The 18,844-nt window shown below is 47.0% G+C and overlaps 1 protein-coding gene across 3 annotated transcripts in view; it reads right to left on the reverse strand.

Annotated features, from left to right (window-relative positions):
• Positions 1–1,080: 1,080 nt before the first annotated feature.
• SETD2 (SET domain containing 2, histone lysine methyltransferase) overlaps positions 1,081–18,844 on the reverse strand; it is a 74,708-nt gene continuing 56,944 nt past the window's right edge. For all 3 annotated transcript variants that reach the window (XM_060281006.1, XM_035128849.2, XM_035128848.2), the window contains exons 16-22: positions 16,498–17,176; positions 15,338–15,472; positions 13,376–13,515; positions 11,841–11,952; positions 7,453–7,533; positions 6,617–6,718; positions 1,081–4,380 (exon numbers count right to left, since the gene is read on the reverse strand). In XM_060281006.1, the coding sequence (XP_060136989.1) occupies positions 4,219–4,380; positions 6,617–6,718; positions 7,453–7,533; positions 11,841–11,952; positions 13,376–13,515; positions 15,338–15,472; positions 16,498–17,176 (1,411 nt within the window). In that variant the 3' untranslated portion in view covers positions 1,081–4,218. The remainder of the gene's footprint in view (positions 4,381–6,616; positions 6,719–7,452; positions 7,534–11,840; positions 11,953–13,375; positions 13,516–15,337; positions 15,473–16,497; positions 17,177–18,844) is intronic.

Genomic DNA, 18,844 nt, shown 5'->3' on the forward strand with positions numbered 1-18,844 from the left:
GGCACAGATGGCTACTAGCCAGGATGACTATGCTCTGCCTTCACGGTCAGAGGCAGCAATGCTTCTGAGGACCAGTAGCTGGAAACCGCAGGAGGGGAGTATGCTCTGTGTTCGAATCCTGATTGTAGGTTTCCCATGATGGGCATCTGGCTGGCCCCTGTGAGAATAGGATGCTGGACTAGATGGGTCGTTGGGTCTGATCCAGCAGCCTCTTCTTATTTTGGATGACCTTTGGGTCCCTTCCAACTCCACGGTACTGATTCTATGAGCAGGGTAGGCAATGTTCACTGAGTTGTTGCAGGAAGCAGGCCTCTTAATATTCCTGTTTCAGCCAGGGCAGTCAATTCCCCCCCCCCCTCTCCCCAGGCCCTCCCTGCCTTGCGGGAAAACCCACCACCCCACCATGCACAAAATACAGTACTAGAATCATAGAGTTGGAAGAGACCACAAGGGCCATCCAGTCCAACCCCCTGCCAAGCAGGAAACACCATCAAAGCATTCTTGACCTATGCCTGACAAGCCTCTGCTTAAAGACCTCCAAAGAAGGAGACTCCACCACACTCCTTGGCAACAAATTCCACTGTTGAACAGCTCTTACTGTCAGGAAGTTCTTCCTAATGTTTAGGTGGAATCTTCTGTCTTGTAGCTTGAATCCATTGCTCCGTGTCCCCTTCTCTGGAGCAGCAGAAAACAACCTTTCTCCCTCCTCTATATGACATCCTTTTATATATTTGAACATGGCTATCATATCACCCCTTAACCTTCTCTTCTCCAGGCTAAACATACCCAGCTCCCTAAGAACTCATCTGCACGCAATGAAGCTGAACATTGGAATATTTGGGACAGATACGAGAAATGCAATGTATAGTTAAAACTGCGGAACTCCCTCCCACAGGAGGCAGTGATGGCCAACAACTTGGATGGCTTTAGCAGGCATGGCCAAACTTGGCCCTTCAGCTGTTTTGGGACTACAACGCCCATCATCCCTAGCTAACAGGACCAGTGGTCAGGGATGATGGGAATTGTAGTCCCAAAACAGCTGGAGGGCCAAGTTTGGCCATGCCTGCTTTAAGAGGATTAGACAAATTCAGGGAGTATAACATCATCAACGGCTACTAGCACTGATGGTTCTGCTCTGCCTCCACAGCCGGAGACAGCAAAGGTTCTGGAAACCTCAAGAATCCTGCTTGCAGGTTCCCCATCTGGTTGGCCTCTTTGAGAACAGGATGCTAAACTAGATGGGTGCGGCCTGATCCAGCAGCCTCTTTTGGCAAACGACTTCTTTTCCTCTCCCAATCCTTGCTTCCCCTCGCTGCCTTTTCTTCTCCCTGCCTTCACTAAACACTGCTGAAGCCTAGAAACTAGTTATTTGCGTTACCATGTGTCTCCATCTAATACCTTTGTAGGTAAGGAGAAGGGGGGAATGTACTTTCCAGTTTTAAAATGCAATTGCCGTTTGGTGTGACTCGGGACAGTCGCCTCTAGCAGGGCATGACCCACAGAAACAGAGGAGGAGGCCCTTCCTTTTCTAAGCAAGCCCATATAAAACACTGGCCTGCGAGCGCTCCAGGTGGAGAACAGCCTTTACCAAAGGTGTCATGGGCTTTGAAGACACTCGAACGCAGGACGCAAGGGAGAAACATGCTAATGGGAAGGCACGCTTGGCAAATCCACACCGTGATCAACTCCCACCCGGGAACCAATGTCCCCACTGTGGAAGGACGTGTGGATCCAGAATTGGCCTCCACAGTCACTTACGGACTCATTGTTAAAACTGTGTTTATGGAAGACAATCTTACTCGGCTACGAGGGATCGCCAGAGAAGGAGGAGGTAGTTAGAAAGATAAAGGCCAGAGTTGAGTTACGTATGTGAATTTAGGAGCTAGAAGCTGGAAGCAGCAGACTGGGAAGCGAGGGAGACAAAGCGACACATGATTTCTGTTTGAACCGAAGGCTGCAGCAATGGGAGAAGCAAGACCCTCTTGGGGTGTTGGTGCTGGGAACCTCTGCTTTGTAGGCTCACATTGTGTATATATGTGTAATAAACCATATACCATTAACACACCAAAGCCTCTGCTGTTCCTCGTGCCAAAGGAAACACGAGCCTTGAGTAAGTGCCGGGAATCCCTGGAATCTTGCATCACTCCGAGACACGAGTGGCACACCACAATATGAAGATTTACAATTCTATGATCAGTGCACATGTTAAACGCGGTTCTCAAATAGTCTGGTTATGGCCATGTGAGCGGAATACCAGTCATCAGGATGGTTAAGAGAGATTGAGAACATAACTAAACACGATAGGAATCTCAGTAGACCCCCTTTCCGGAAAATTCTGCATTTGAGATACTTAAACGCAGGTTGTTCGACAACACATTCCTAGAACTTAGTAGCCAAATCGGGAATAGTGCCTGTGCAAGTCTGCAGATGGTTCAAGGTGGACAGCCAACGACATCTTACTTCTTCCATTTGATCAAAACTGAATCAACTCAGGACAGACATGTTAGTGAGATTGCCTTTGGCAATGGTGCAGGGGAGATTTCAGAAAACACCACTCGTAGAGAGACTATGGCCCTGTGGGTGAGACATTTATAGTGGTACCTTGGCTTTCAAACATAAACCGTTCCAGAAGACTGTTCCAAAACCAAGACATGCTTTCCCATAGAAAGTAATGCAAAATGGATTAATTGTTCCAGACTTTTAAAAACAACCCCTAAAACAGCAATTTAACATGAATTTTACTATCTAACTATTAGACCATTGATCCATGAAATGGAAGCAATAAACAATGTACTGCACTCACACAATCAATCAGTAGCTGAACTGGGCTCCACACAGTCACAAAAACAAAACAAAAAAAACTTGCAAAAATGCAAAATAAAATAGCAAAAACAGACAGATCTCAGCATACCACTCAAAACGGAAGTGTAGCACTCACAACGGAAGCATAACACTCCAAACGGAGCATATTTACGGACTCATTGTTAAAACCATGTTTATGGAAGACAATCTTACTCAGCTACAAGAAGTCGCCAAGAAGCAGCAACTTCCAGATCTCGGGTCGTACCTACAGCATGCATTTAAAGCAAGTGGCTTTCCCCAGAGAATCCTGGGAACTGTAGTTCTGCCCTCGCTGAGCCACAATTCCCATCAGCAAACGACAGTTCCCAGGAATGTGATGTAGCATGAGGACTAGAAGCCTTGGGTGGAATCTGACGTCTGGTTATGTTGAATATGGTTATGTACATATCAGTTTGCCAGACAGAATGACATCGTCTCCCTGCCCCTCACAAACTGTACTGGGGGATTCTCCCGACAGCCCCAGAGCCTATTTCAAGGGGGGGGGGGTAGGGTGGAACAGCCTCGCTGTGGAAGTGCTTACACAGGGTGTTCGTTGGTGAATCTTGCCTCATATTTTCTTTAAGAGAGAGACTAAGGTAAAAGCCGTCTCAAGGATCATAAACTTCCACTGCGGAAAAAGATACCGCTTTTTTCAAACGGCGCACAAAAACCCAAGAGCGGCCATTGTTCTTTCATTGCCGTTTTATTTCATTTTTTAATTTTTTTCTTTTACATAAAAACTTCAGTAAAAATTGGATAAAGTAAAATGATTTAAGCAGTAAAATCAATCTTATCAACATAGCACGCGGCTTGCCAGAAACCCCGAGGCAGCCTGTTCGCAAATATTTACATGATAACAGAGTAACCTTGCGGAGAACGAAAAAAAGAAAGGAAAACAAAAAAAACAAAAAACAAAAACAAACCCCCACCCCACCCCTTTCTCAAAACTATTCTTACAAAGTGTTCCCATGATATCAACACGTGTCGGGCTAAAAGGGGGTGGGTGGGGGTGGGAGAACTCAATATATTCACATATACGTTAAAATATGATACAGATCTCGCAGGGGAGAGAGACGAGATGCGCTTTAGAGTTTGTTGCGCTAAAACAGCACCAAACGGACCGGAAGTTCTGGCTTATCTTGCAGAGAGGGAACGAGGGGTGGGGTGAGTGAGTCACAACTGTACCATGGGGTGGGTGTGTTTGTTTGTGCGAGTTAGCTTCTCTCCCCCCCCCCCCACTGCAGTTTCCACCTGGTCTCCTCAAACCCAACTTGGAAAGATTGAGAGAGGGAGAGAGACGGAAATCCTGTGGAAAACAAAAGAAAAATAAGAAGTGTCCTGGGTAGGGGAGCGAGGATGCCTTCCCTGCCGCGACCGCTACTCCAAGTCTGTGTCCTCTTTGGGCTTGTAAACGGACCCAAATTTCTGCATGTACTTCTTGATGTACTCCTTGGTCTTGTGTTTCACGTTCTCATTGCACTCGAGGTCCTCGGGGTTTTTGCAGTACTTCAGCTCCTTGTTCATGACTCCATGGGTCAGCTGCCAGAGAGGAGAGGAAACAGACACAAGAGGCCGAGTTAAGGAGACTGTAGGAATCCACTGGTGAAAGCAGGGGACAACTCTTTGCAAAGGCGGAATTGTCCCTCGGAAAATCTGCTCCCTTTCGTCCCACCCAGGTTCAAGGGAAAAGCTCGGTCAGCTCAGTCTCACCAGTGGAAATGGGAGCGAGATTTTAGAAATAAAAAGAGCATCGGGCGTTTGTACAGATGTTGCATCTGATGGACAGAACTCTAGTCTGTGAAAGCTTAAGTTGTGATAAATTTAAAGTGCCACAAGTCTCTTTGTTGTTAAGGTGGCCGACTCTCCTTTGTGGAGGTTTCTAAAACAGAGGTTGGATGGCCAACTGTCAGGGATTATTAAGCTGTGACTCCTGCATTGCAGGGGCTGGACTGGATGACCCTTGGGGGTCCCTTCCAACGCCACAATTCCATTTTTCTATGAAATCTGAGACGCAAACATTAGTCAGTGTTACTGAGCACAGGATGTGCTTTATGTTGCCAGAGAATGCTCAACATGCCTCACAAAAGGGGCTCTTTCCCCACTGCTGATGGGACACAGAACAGTGCCTTCTCTTTGCTGGCACCCCTCTTGTGGCTCAGAGACATCTGCCAAGCCACCTGCACACTTGGCTCTTCTACCAACAAGGAAGAGTCTCCTTTCTGTTTTAATCTTTCTTCTTCCTAATTATCCGTACTGCTGCAGTGCCTTTAGCACCAGTCATACTCAGAGCAGCCCCACTGAAATAAGTGAAATTAGGTCACCTGGTTTCAATGGGTCTATTCTGAGCAGGACTGATGTTGGGCATCACCCACTTCTTAAAAACAATAGCCCTTTGTGCTGGTTTTTTAAAAGTTCTTTTGCAATCCTTTTCTGCAAGCCGCTTTGTGTGTGTCCCAATTTTATTTTTAAAAATCGCAAGGAAGTGGGGTCCTCCTCAGAACCAGCTTAGGGTCAAGGTCCCAGCTCTAACCAGGGGGAAAGAAATCAGAAAATGCTTGATACTTTATTTATTTATTGCATTTATACCGTTTGGCTGTTTTTGTTATTTTAGTCTATCAGTCTATCAGTCTATCAGTTAATTTTTATTATATTTATATATCACCTTTTTCTTCCAAAGGAGCTCAAGGTAGTGTCCCCCCCCCCAATTTTTATCCTCGCAACAACCCTGCAAGGTAGGTTAGGCTGAGAGATGGCGACTGGCCCAATGCCACCCAGCTATTTTCACGGCTGAGTGAGGATTTGAACCCTGGGTCTCCCAGGTCCTAGCCTAATGACTATGCCACACTGGCTCTTGTTGCTTGATGGCTGGCGGGACCTTCCCTGCCATTCCCCCCCTTCCAGAGCAGGAGCCTGACAGTCGCAAGCCAGCCGCGGTCTGGTCTGCAGCAGGAGAGGCTGCGGTCAACTGCAGGCCACCAACTGCCCGCGGGTATCTTCAACACCACCCTGGGGCTGCTGGCTCTGGGAACAGAGATCAGAGGTGCTGGCTGAGTGAGAGAGCGCAAGAGAGCAACGCTCAGAAGACAGAGGGCCTCTTACAGAAGAGGAAACCTGGCACGGGCTTCAAAGGCAGCACTTTGTCTCCAAATGGCGCTGCTGGCACACACACATTTCCACTCTTTAAGCTCAAAAGCACATCGAGTTTCTTTCCCCTCTCTCCGGCCTCCACACATAAGGCACTTTCCGCCTGCCTGCCCCAGCTTTCTTCATCTCATCCGCAACTCAAGCCCTCCGTCCTCAGCCAGCAAGTCTCTGCAACCATCTGGCCTTGCAAGCAGCCAGGTGGATTCCTGCAAATGGGCGCGCTGCTCTTGCCTTGGAAACGATTCCCACCCTCTGCAAATCAGGGAGAAGTGGAATCGCTTTCTGAGCCAGAGGAGTTTCCTCGGTGGTAGCTCCTCCCGATCCAAACTCGCCAAGATGCTCCTCACTGATTTGTCTAGGGACCTGACCTTCAAGAGAAGACCCTGGGGAAATGGGAGCAAATGCCCAATCTTGTGGGGCACCCCTGAAGCAAGAAGGTCCCTCCAGTATTCCCAAGGTCAGGCCTTCAAAGGAACAATAATCCAGGAAATCTTCTGCAGCTCAGCTTTAAACCCAGGTTTTCCCCCCCTGCAGGCTTCCTTCCCCATAAAGCTCATTTCCTGGCCTCAGCTTGGCCGGTATCACCAGCAGCTCGAGTGCAAATGGAGATCGAAGAAAAGGCACGCCATACCTTTCGTGCAAGGTGCTTGAAATCTTCAGTTGTGGTTATCCGCCCAACTTTGCAGTCTGGTTTGCGGTAGGGGTTCAGGCATTGCACAATGAACTGAGACATCTGGAGAAAGGGGGGGGCACGTTAAATGATAATCCTTAGTTAGATCCACTGACAATTTGTCCCTAACTCAGCAAGAGAAGAGGGGGGCTGGGCTGGGGGGAGAGGGAGGGAGGGAGGGAGGGAGGGAGAAAGTGCGTGTAGGAGCTGTTGGGATGCATGAGCAAAAACCTTGCTTGAAACATATTCTCAGTACAGTCATACTTTGGTTTTCAAACAGAATGCGTTCTGGGAAGTCCGTTTAACTTCCAAAACTTTCTGAAACCAAGGCGCGGCTCCTGATTGGCTTCCGATTGCACAGGTGCACGGGGAAAAATAGTGGAAGCTGCATCGGTCGTTTGGCTTCCAAAAAAAGGTCGAAAACCACTTTCAGGTTTCCATTGTTCGGGAGCCGAAACGTACGAGTACCAAGGCGTTTGACAACCAAGGCATGACTGTGTATCATTTGGAAACTTGGTCCATGACAAGTTGCTAACCACTGCAAGAATGTTGGGGTGGTATCCAACCAAGTGTTACTCAGAGGAGACCCATTGCTATTAACAGCCCTTAGTCATGTTTACTAATTCAACTGGCCTACTCAAAGTAAAACTTTGTTGACTACCACCCCTTAATCTGACACTACTCTGGATCTTTCTCACTAATTCAAAGGGCGCAGGAGGGACCCACCCACTGCAGCACCAGTAACTCAGCCCCAGAGGAGGAGCAAAAGCTTCGCCCACTCCAAAGCTGAACCTCACCTCCTTTCGAAACACCTCCTTGCTCTTCTTTGCCAGCTCGCTGGAAGTGTCTGCTTCTGCCGTTTTGGGCTTTTTGGAAGACTGGAAAGAGACAGAAAGGATAGAAGATTCATTTGTGGAGGTGCCGGTTTCATTTCACAGAGAGAATGAAATGCATGTGATCTCCTGTGCATTCTTTCCTTTCTTAGCCTAGGCAGCAGAAGTCTGGAGCAGATCTGTTAGTTACACGTCAGCTGAGACAGAGAGAAATTTGGAGACACCTGCCCTGGGAATTCAGAACATTCAGACGCACACTTTGCATGATGAGGTCACATTATTTTAGGGGAGCATGTTGAGAAGAGGGTGAAGCGCAGAGAGGAAGCCTCAGACTTCTCTTGCCAGAACTGTCATGCTGGGTTGGATGGGATCAGAGCCCTGGTTTGAGGGGCCCAGTGACAGAAAATAAGGTGCTGATTTAAACAGTCAAACCACAGACTTTTGACAGATGCACAGATAATTTTGTTACTCAGCACTGACGAGAGGAATAAATTCTGCTTAATTTAAGGTGCTTTAATTTATTCAACAATGATGTATCTATGGAGAGCCTTACATTGCCACCAGGCATGCAAATACATGTGAAACTCGGAAAATTAGAATATCGTCGAAAAGTCCATTTATTTCAGTGATGCAACTTATTATTATTATTATTTTAATTTTTACAAATGCTTTCTTTTGGAAATTCCACAGTAATAAAACAAATAGTTACAATAATACAAAAATAAACATCACTATTACATTTAATTAATTACATCCCATTTATAATTGACCTGGCTAACGACAAATAATTACAATTACAACAAATAAAGGCTTGACATATCTTGCTTTGCATGTCATGCATCTATCTCATATATTGGTTTCACCTTTTAAGTTGCATTGCTGAAGTAAATGCACTTTTTGACGATATTCTAATTTTCCGAGTTTCACCTGTATGTTTCTCACATTGATTACACTTTACACGGCACCAGCTGAGTCCATGGCATCTTGCAAAGCTGCATAGGCCAAGACAGACAAGTCCTTGCCACCAAACAGCTTACATTAAAAAATAGACAGCAGGGAAAACAACAGATATAAAGGGAGTAATTTGGTTTGTTTCAGCTGCACAGCATTCTTGCCAAGTTTGGGGAGCAAAAATTCTTAGAGCAGTTTCTCAAGAGTCTGAAGTAGTGCCTTTTGCTGAAATGTGTCCAAAACATCGACTCTACAAATTTGAGATTTGAAATGCCTATTGAATTCTGCTGGAAACCTTTCAGTTGCCTAGGGATTTCCCATTTAATACATATGCTTTTCCCTGATCATTAGGTTTAAATTATTCCATAACGAATGCTTTTCCCCCAGTTCATCTGAACATTTTGGTGTTTTATCAAAACAGAATCATTTAGCTGCAATGGATCCCCAAGACTACCTGGCTCAGCCTTCTCCAACCTGGCCCCCTCAGCAGTTTTGGATTACAACTCTCAAGAGACAAAGCAAGCATGTCCCATGGCCAGGGGTGGTGATTTTTTATTATTATTATTATTATTATTATTATTATTATTATTATTATTATTATTATTATTATTACCCAGCCCATCTGGCTGGGAGTTTAGGCCAAAGCAGCTGAAGGGCATCAGTTTGGGGAAAGCTGATTTAGTCCACCTGATGCCCCCTCCCAGTTAGTTATTTACTATCACTTTCAGAAGGTCAGTCTCATCATCTTATGCTATCAATCTTGTAAATCAACGGAGCTGACTACAGGCTAAGAGAGGTGACCAGCGCCACTCAGCAAGCCTGTGGGTGCATTCAAAGTGGGTCCCGGCCTCCGGCCTCCAGCACTTTGCTCACAGGCCAGACAAGCCATTGAAACACAAAACTGAAACCTGATCTCCAGGACTCTATTAACTGATCAATGAAAACGAAGCTTACGCTTCCCCCCCAACCAAAGTCTGCCCCGTTTCCTGGGTACACCGAGGAGACAGCAAGCAAGCCAGAGCTCTTGTCTCACTGCACCCCACCCCCTGCCAGTTCCCCAAACATACAATTTAAAACCTCTAGGCTGATTCCGTACTCATTCTACAGCAAAAGAGAGGTGCAAACTCCCTCTCTTTGTCAATGTATTCAGTGGTAATCAAACTCTGCCCTCCAGATGTTTTGGGACTACAACTCCCATCATCCCTTACAGAACCAGTGGTCAGGGATGATGGGAATTGTAGTCCCAAAACATCTGGAGGCCTGAGTTTGGCCACCACTGATTGTAAGTGAATACCAGATTGGGGTGGGAGTGATAGAAGCTCCCTCCCTCCTTCCTGCTTGCATGCATGGAGGAAAAGGCTTAATTGTGAGAGCTTGGCAATTTGAAGACAAGTGACTAATTCACAGGGGCTGAACTTCTGCAGTCAGCATTATCAGAGCAGAAGTATGTTTTGTGAGGGGCTAGGAGGAGGGGGAAACTTGAAGAGAACTCACCCCTACCCCAACCCCCCTCATTTATTTTTAAAAGGACAATTGGCAAATGAACTACAGGCCTGGAACTTGGTTTTCACCTTCACCTTTTTTTGGGGGGGGGGGCATGCTCAAGAATACAGACATGATAGCAGATGCATATTTTATCTGAAAAATTCCCTCTCCTAGCATTGTGCTCCAATCAAAATTGGCAGTCCTCCACCCACAATCTCTGAAGCTTCTTAAAATGTTAAAAAGAGAGTTTGGAAGAGCTAATTACAGATCGCCAGCATCACATCCTTTCGGCCCTGAGATGAGATATTTGGACAGAGGAGCTGCCTTCACACCTTTAGCAACACAAAAAGGCCAAACCCAGCCATGTCACTCAAACTGGACCATGGCCAAGCTGAGATCTGAACTGCTGTCGCTTGTTTAGAACCAAAGCTCAGGAAAGGACTCTCTCCTTTTCTCATTCTGCCCCCTGTCCCAAAAGCTGCTCTGGTAGATCTCTTGAGACTCTAGAGTCAATTTTCAGGAGACGGAGGCCAGAGGAAGAGGAATAAATAAGTACCCCCCCCCCCAACATAGAATCATAGAGTTGGAAGGGTCCCTGAGGATCATCCAGTCCAATCCCCGGCCATGCAGGAATATGCCGCTGCCCCATACAGGAATCGAACCTGCAACCTTGGTGTTCTCAGCACCACGTTCTAAACAACTGAGCTATCCAGTCTTAACTGTGTTGTTAATGTAGCAGGATCTTTTTGGGCTGTATTGCAGGGATCTTGGAACCCAAGCCATTATACAATCATAGAATTGTAGAGTTGGACGGGTCCCCCAAGGGCCATCTAGTCCAACCCCGTGCAATGCAGGAATCTGACGAATGCTGAATAACCCCTGACAGACAGCCATCCCACCTCTGTTTAAAAACCTCCAAGGAAGAAGAGGCCACCACTTTACGAGGTGCAATACAGCATGCACTGGGGGGGCAAGAGAAAAGGATTAGGCCAGAATCAGCCCCAGGTCGTTTGAGACTTTGCCCTCTGCACATTTCACCAGCATAGGCACTAGGCCCCTGCACAACTCCGATGCCTATATTAATCCCAAGGAGCCTCTGTGCGATTCTAGAAGCCCCACCCCCTTCCAAGCTTGCTTTGCTATGGCTGTCTTCTCTGTGCCACCCATGCCCAGTGCCTGTTAGGTAACAAAGAAGCCGGAAACCAGTGGAGCAATTGGGGAAAGTTAGCCCCTAGGAATATCCTGCTGGATGCTTGCAAGCAGCTGCTAACTCTGGGTGTGAAAATTCCCAGGGCGCAATATGGGATTTACAGCACCCAAGATATTCCCCTTGAACTGCTACACTTTAAAATCGTGCGACTCAGCAGCCTCTTAGCTTTTTCTTTAGTACATGGGGCAGCCTCTCAAATCAAGTAAAATTCAAGCTTGTTCTGCAACTAGGAAATTGCATTACAGCACTTCACAGAATCGGAAGAGGCCATGGGGGTTATCTAGTCCAACCCTGTGCAATGCAGGAATCTTTCTGCCCAACGGGGGTCTCAAACCCACTACCCGGAGATTAAGCGTCTCATGCTCTACTGGCGGAGCCTGGGGGGACACATTCCCTTCTTTGCATGTCATGAGTCTATCTCCAATATTGGTTTCACTTTTTAAGTTGCATTACTGAAATAAATGAAATTTTCAACAATATTCTAATTTTTCGAGTTTCACCTGTAGTTCCATACTACCTTTTGTCTGGTCTGGGCAGATCAGCTCTGTGGCCTATTAGACAGCTTAACTTCATTTCCCATGCCTGGAGGAGATAAATCACCTTTCCCATCGTTTGAGCTAGGAACCTATACTTATCCTTAGTTTGCTAGGAACAAGCCAAGTTACTACTATGCAGGTAGTTTCACCGGCCAGTCAGGTGAACTCACCTTCATGGGGTTTTCGTCGTAAGTTGGGGTTCCAAGGTCCATTTCAGCTTCGTGCTCAAGGCTGGCATCATCTTCCGGACTGTCCCAGTTTGGAGGGTCCCACTGGGTTTGCCTACAGAAAGGAGACCATGATCCATGAACAAGAAAGACTTCTCTGACCCCAAAGACAATCGGGACGCCACAGTGCTATATTATGCCACCAGCAAAGGCGTAGCATGGGCAGGGCCAGGGGAGCTGTTGCCCCGGGCACATTTTGCTCCTCATGCAGGCTTTGCGGGTCTGATCCCACACCCCAGCCTTGCAAAGCAGCCCTGCATCCTTCCAAGAACCCCAACTGGATGGATTGCAAGGGTGCACGCCTGCCCTGCTGCATCGCCCTTACATCGCCCTTCCAGCCCACACAAAGCAAGGGCAAGGTTGGGATCGAAGGGTCCACGGCTGCTGCATCCTTCTCACGCACCCTCCCCGAGCTGCTTGCGTCGGCACCGAGGACTAGGCTGGTGAATACCGCCCCCCAGGCACACACGTACCCCACCCTGGGCGCCATGAAGACACCCTCTGTCATTGGCCGCCAGCTGTAAGGAACAGCCAAGGCAGGCATCCCCAAACTGCGGCCCTCCAGATGTTTTGGCCTACAACTCCCATGATCCCTAGCTAACAGGACCAGTGGTTGGGGAAGATGGGAAATGTAGTCCAAAACATCTGGAGGGCCGAAGTTTGGGGATGCCTGAGCCAAGGTTTGATTTCTCAAAGCAAATCCTGTCCGAATACGTGACGTGGGAAGGGCTCGGAATAAAGGAAGTGCTCTCTCCTACAACGGCGCAACAAAGCATAAAAAGCTAGCTAGCGCTAGATGTCTGAATATATGGTTTCTCTTAATGCACATCTTCAACAGTGATTAGCACCAATTCTAAGGGAAGCAGCAGCCTAAGGAACAAAATAAGGTTGTTGGTGAATACTAGCCTTGAAGCCAGCTGCCTCTCAGCAAGGTGACCTGTAGTGGGATGTGAATGCTGCTGTAAGGAAGGTTTCTGATTAAAGCTTTAGGTCTCTGGCCTTAAAAAATGCTGTATTTGAGCACAGCGGGCCAAAAGATAGTGAGGCAAGTACTTTTTAAAAAAAGGGGGGGGAGTTCTAATACTCTTAACTTGTCTAAACAAACCAGACACACCTTGCACTTCCTGCCACAAAGGTTGCACTGACCCCACAATCAATGCTGTGTGCACTACAGAACAGGCAGGGGCAAAGTCACAGGTGCCTCTGGGTTGAGGGGCTTCAAGGTCAACAGTCTGTGGGTCTCCTCTTCCTTGCCTCAAAGCCACCGTATAAGACGTGCCTTACGTTCTCAAATGATAAGTGTTTCACTGAGCTGAGCGTTTCATTCAGAAAGTGAATCAGCTCAGTTCGCTCAGTTCAGGTTTCCGTGCACCCAGATCCTTGTGAAATACCCAAAACAATAGATTTTTTTATATTAAAAAAAAGACAACAAAAGGTTGCTGCAGGCATAAATAGCAGAACATGAAGAGGTTGCTAACCTGGTGGCCACGTGATAGTAGTAGATCTTCCCCTCAGGATCTCGGGCGGTTTTCCAGTTCGGAGGGAGGACAATGGTTTTGGGTTTGGGAGGAGATGGCGGGGGCAGGTCCAAGAGGTTGTTGGTAACCACCAGCTCCGGCTGGAAGGGGCGAGACAAGGAAAGAAAACATGAAAAATACTGATCTGTAGCAATGGAACTGAAAGAGGGCCAAACACACCAACAAAAAGGAGATAAGTGGAGCATTTACTTAAGCGAGGTAAGGACCACAGTCCCTTCCTGATTAACCTTGAATCTACCGCGACGTCTGATAACTAAATTGGGAAATCTGGGGCTCCCGCTATCACTTTGTGGGTGGATACTGGACTTTCTTTCAGATCGCTCCCAGAGGGTCCGGTTGGGCCCTTATATGTCTAACATGCTTAGGACTAACACAGGAACACCACAAGGATGTGTGCTTAGTCCGCTCCTTTATACTCTTTATACATATGATTGTGTCGCTGCCCACCCTAGAAATAGTGTTGTCAAATTTGCAGATGACACAACCGTGATCGGGCTCATCTCTGATAAGGAGGGTGAAACGGACTATAGAGATGAGGTGGAGCGGCTGACAGAGTGGTGCAGTTAATAACTTGCTTATAAATACAAAGAAAACAAAGGAGCTTGTGGTGGACATTAGGAGACAGAAGAACGAGGTCCAGCCACTTTTGATTGACGGAATTTGTGTGGAGAGGGTAACGTTTAGATTTCTAGGCATTGAGTTACAGGAGGATCTGTCCTGGAGTGTTAATACAAGGGGGCTTGTGAAGAAGGCGCAGCAGAGACTGTATTTTTTGAGAATTTTAAGGAAAAACCCTCTTCCACAAAAGCTGCTGCTTGCCTTCTATCACTGTGCCATACAGAGCGTGCTCACGTACGGTTTATGTGTGTGGTACGGAAGCTGTACTTCTCAGGACAGAGCAGGGCTGTGTAGAATTATTAAAACAGCAGAGAGCATTATTGGCTGCTCACTCTCCACCTTAGAACAAATCTACACCACCAGATGCCATAGAAAAGCACTAGACACATCAAGAGATCCAACGCACCCTGGTCACCATTTGTTTCAGCTCCTGCCATCGGGACGGAGATATAGAACTATGCAGGCAAGAACAAGCCGTCTCAGGAACAGTTTCTTCTCTAGAGCGATTTTGGCCTTAAATGGAAAGCCTGGACTTTGAAGTCATCTTATTTTATTTGTTATTTGTATTATATTTACTGTTTTTAATTAGGTTTTGTAATTTTGGATTATGCGGAATGCTTTATCTGAGTGGATGTAGCAACCAAGTAATTTCGTTGTGCCCGCAAGGGGACAATGACAATAAAGATATATCTTATCTTCTGCTATTGTCCTAAGCCCAATCATTTTTCAGAACATTTGTTTAAAAACAAAACAAAAAAACCTCCCTGAATAGGAATACTCCAAGGATCCAGAAATAGTGACATTGTTGTCAAGCGCTGTATTTGAGAACAAAGCTGCCCATAATCTTTCAACTCTCTGCTTTCTTCTTAGTTTTATAAAACAGAGTTAGAGCCACTTGGCTACTCTCTTCCCATGCAGAAAGCATTTTTATTAGGAAATCGCACACATGTCATTCACAAGCCAATTTTTATGCATCTTCTTCTACTTTTGGTAGTTAAATCTCCTAAAGTTTTTAAACACACACCCAGAGAAAGGTTGTTATACTGGAGAAAACAGATCACAGGGCCAAGACACTGAGAACTGTGTTTTTCATTCCTGCATTGCACAAATGATGTCAGATTTTCAAATAGGGCATTTCAGTGACTGCCCCTTTCACTTGAACAACTGGACCTAATCTGTTTCACCTGCAACTTGTGAGAGCGGAAGATTTGCCAAGGTTCATTCTGGTCGGCTAAGAGGAGGCCCTTCCACAAGTCCAAGAAGACCACACTCCCCAAACCTTACCTGCTGAATAGGTGGGGGCTGTCCTGTGGCTACAATAGTTGTCACTGCCGTCGTAGGCTGCACCACAACGCCCTGAGGATGAGCAGTGTAAATCTGCTGCCCCTGGATATACTGGAGACCTGGCTGTGCGTAGCTCTAGGGAGAAAACAAGAGAGCGGTGGGAGAATTATTTGGAGAACCCCACTAGTGCTTCTGAAGGAGGGGAGGAGAAAACAACAATTTCTTCAAGACAAACAGCTAGGTGTCTTCCATACTGCACAGTAACAATTTCTATTGATGCTTCTTGCACCCTAGAAGCTCCTGATGAACCTATTCAACTGCAGCACATAGGATTACTAAGGTGCCAGGGGGATGTGATATGGACTCACAGATCTCTTCCCTTGCCAATTTCCATTTCTCTCTGCCAAGCGGGCAGTAGATATTTATTTATTTCATAAAATTTATATACCGCTTGTCCGTAAAGCAACCTCAAAGTGGTTTACAAAGGACAAACAGTAAAATCAAGGTGTGTGTGTGTGAAATCCACAATCATATTTTAAAACATACAAAGGTTAAGATACTAAGGCAGATTATAATGACACCAACTTTCTAAGCCTCTGGGTAGGCTTGGCTAAGCAACTTTTTTAGCAGGTGCCGAAAGCAGAACAGTGTTCTCAATAACTGTGCTCTCAATAGACAAGGAGTTCTCAATGAGCAGACAGCGCCACACTAAATGGCTGAGTTCTTACAAACACAGAACGAGTATTATGTGGCACACACAGCAGTGCCAATTCTGCTGGGCACATGTGGTAAACTGGTCCCAAGTTCTTAAGGGCTTTATATAGCAATAGTAACACCTTGAACTTGGCCCGGTAGCAAATTGGCTACAAGTGCAGATCTCCGAGCAGAGGTGTGATGCGCTGACAAGGCCTCGCTCCTGCCAGCAATTGTGCTGCAGCATTCTGCACTAATTGCAGCTTCTGGAACAAGTGCAAGGAGACAAAAACCTCTGCCCAACTCTACTGAGTAGTGAGTATGGAATGGAGCATCTTATAAAACAACAACTCTCGTTTCCCAAAATGCAATGGACCACTGTACTTCTTAAGCCTTGAAGAGCCCACCTTTGTGAAGGTTGTGTCAAAAAACAAAATCACCTGGGGCCATTGCACTGTGCAATTTACCTGCACGATGGGCGGCGTGGACTGCGAGTAGGGCGACGCGACTCCGTAAACAGCCTGGCAGGCCTGCCCTTGGTAGTAGATGGCTGGCTGGGACTGGGCTGGAGAATAGGGCGGCTGCACTGCTACTGGCTGCTGGCTGGAATCCCAGACTCCATAGCTTTGTCCTTGCACCGGGGCCGGCACCGGCAAGACCGCAACACTCTGCTCTTGGTGGACCACCGGGTCACCCTGCGCTACGTACTGCGGAGTGGACACCTCCAGGGTGCCTGCTGCTATGTGCTGAACGACGGGCACCGGCTGAGGGGCGGCCAGAGCCGACTCAATTGTGTGCCCGACCAAAGTCTGAGGGTGCTCGTAGGCGGCCGGGGAGCATATGGAGTCCATGCTCGGGGTGGGGAGCAGCACCTTCCCGGCATTGGGGTTGCTGGGGTCCACGTAGGCCTGCATGGGGTAGCCAGGCGGGTAGCCCATGAAGGTCTGGTGTGCGACACTGTAGCCCAGGGAGTCGTAGGGAAGAGGGGAGGCCATCCCAAGGGTCTGCAGCTGCTGCTGCTGCTGCTTCTGGGCCTCCCGCTGTGCAACCTCCTGCTCAAAGAGCTTCCGGCGTTCCTCCGTGGACAGCTTGTTGCGGTCCTTGATCCGGACTTTCTTCTTGGAGGTGGTGGCTGGTGTGTCATATCTGGGGGAGAGGAGATGAAGAGTGTGTCAAACAATCCTGGCCTCCACGTACCTGATGACTTCTTAGCTGCCACTGCTGTGATCCCATGGCTATTAGTCTGGGGTAAAGGGGTGCTGGAGGAGACTCTTGAGAGTCCCATGGACTGCAAGAAGATCAATCCTATCCATTCTGAAGGAAATCAGCCCTGAGTGCTCACTGGAAGGACAGATCCTGAAGCTGAGGCTCCAATACTTTGGCCACCTCATGAGAAGAGAAGACTCCCTGGTGTTGGGAAAGATGGAGGGCACAAGGAGAAGGGGACAACAGAGGACGAGATGGTTGGACAGTGTTCTTGAAGCCACCAACATGCGTCTGACCAAACAGGAGTGCCTGGCATGCTCTGGTCCCTGGGGTCACAAAGAGACGGACACGACTAAACGGCTAAGCAACAACAACAACAACAAGCAGGGAAATGCCAGCATAGCATTGTTGCTGGCTGTGAATTCATTATGATCATCATCATCATCATCATGCTGCCCTTCATCCGAGGAGCTCAGAGCAGTTTGCAGCATAGAAATACAAGTTAAAAACACATAATAAAAGCAAGAACAAACCAAACCAATAAGCCCCTGCCCAACACACACAGGTGAGGGTTGGGGCCTTAGGCAAGTCACTTAGGCAAGACTTTAGGCTGCTGGATAAAGCCAAAGGCCCATCTAGTCTTCCATCATGTTCTTACAGTGTCTATGGGAAGCCTGAAAGCAGGAACTGGCATCCTTTGGGAGGAAGAACAGCATCATCATCACCATCATACCTGGCTTTCAGGTGCTGAAATGAAACCAATTGCGGGAACAGGGACCTAGCCACTTTTATCTGCTTTGTTTAGATTCAATTTCACATTCATTTTTAATTGTCTCTTACCTCCCTAAGCCTTCCGGAGGAGTGGACAAATGGCAGGGATGGAGGAGATTCTCCCCTAACGTCTTTGCTGCAGCCCAGGCCAGGCAGGGATTCATTTTGCTCCTTGCCCTCTTCATTGCCTCTCCCGCTCTCAACTTGAAAATGAGTGCTATTTTGCTACCAGCAATGCAAACCAACCATGACCAATGCAAACTGAAACCCCGAACCAAATCACAAGTTCTTCATTTTCACTTCAGCTTGGTGGGAAAACAAGCGTTAAGCCAAGGAAATGCACTCTAAATGGTATTATTTGGAAAATGTGAGGACTTTTGTATAGTTGTTGGCTTCTTAATCAGTTCCACTTGTTTTGGATTTCTTTTAAAATGTTGTCTGTTTATATTTCAAAAGGACCTTGCAGAGACCATGGGACTGCCATAAATATTAAGCTTATTAAGCTTATGGAGACTCAGTAGTAAAAAAACAACAACCCCACCAAACTCTTCAAAAAATATTTTTTAAAAAAAGAAGAGAGAGAGAGATGTTGCTAATGCAAACAATGCAATTAGGCATTAAGAAGAATTGGGAGTGGAAACAAGGATGACCCATTGTGACCAAGGATGTACATAAAAAACAGGATTCTGAACATGTTCAGAATCAGGGACCTGAGCGTTGAGAAGTTTTAATAGTAAATTTCTAGGCCTTAACGGTTTGGAAAGACAAATGTGAAAACAAATGGGCAATGCATGATGAAATCTAAGCTTTGGAGGAAGGGGATGTGGGTAGGGAATA

The sequence above is a fragment of the Zootoca vivipara genome, chromosome 12, assembly GCF_963506605.1.
Source record: "Zootoca vivipara chromosome 12, rZooViv1.1, whole genome shotgun sequence".
NCBI lineage: Eukaryota > Metazoa > Chordata > Lepidosauria > Squamata > Lacertidae > Zootoca > Zootoca vivipara.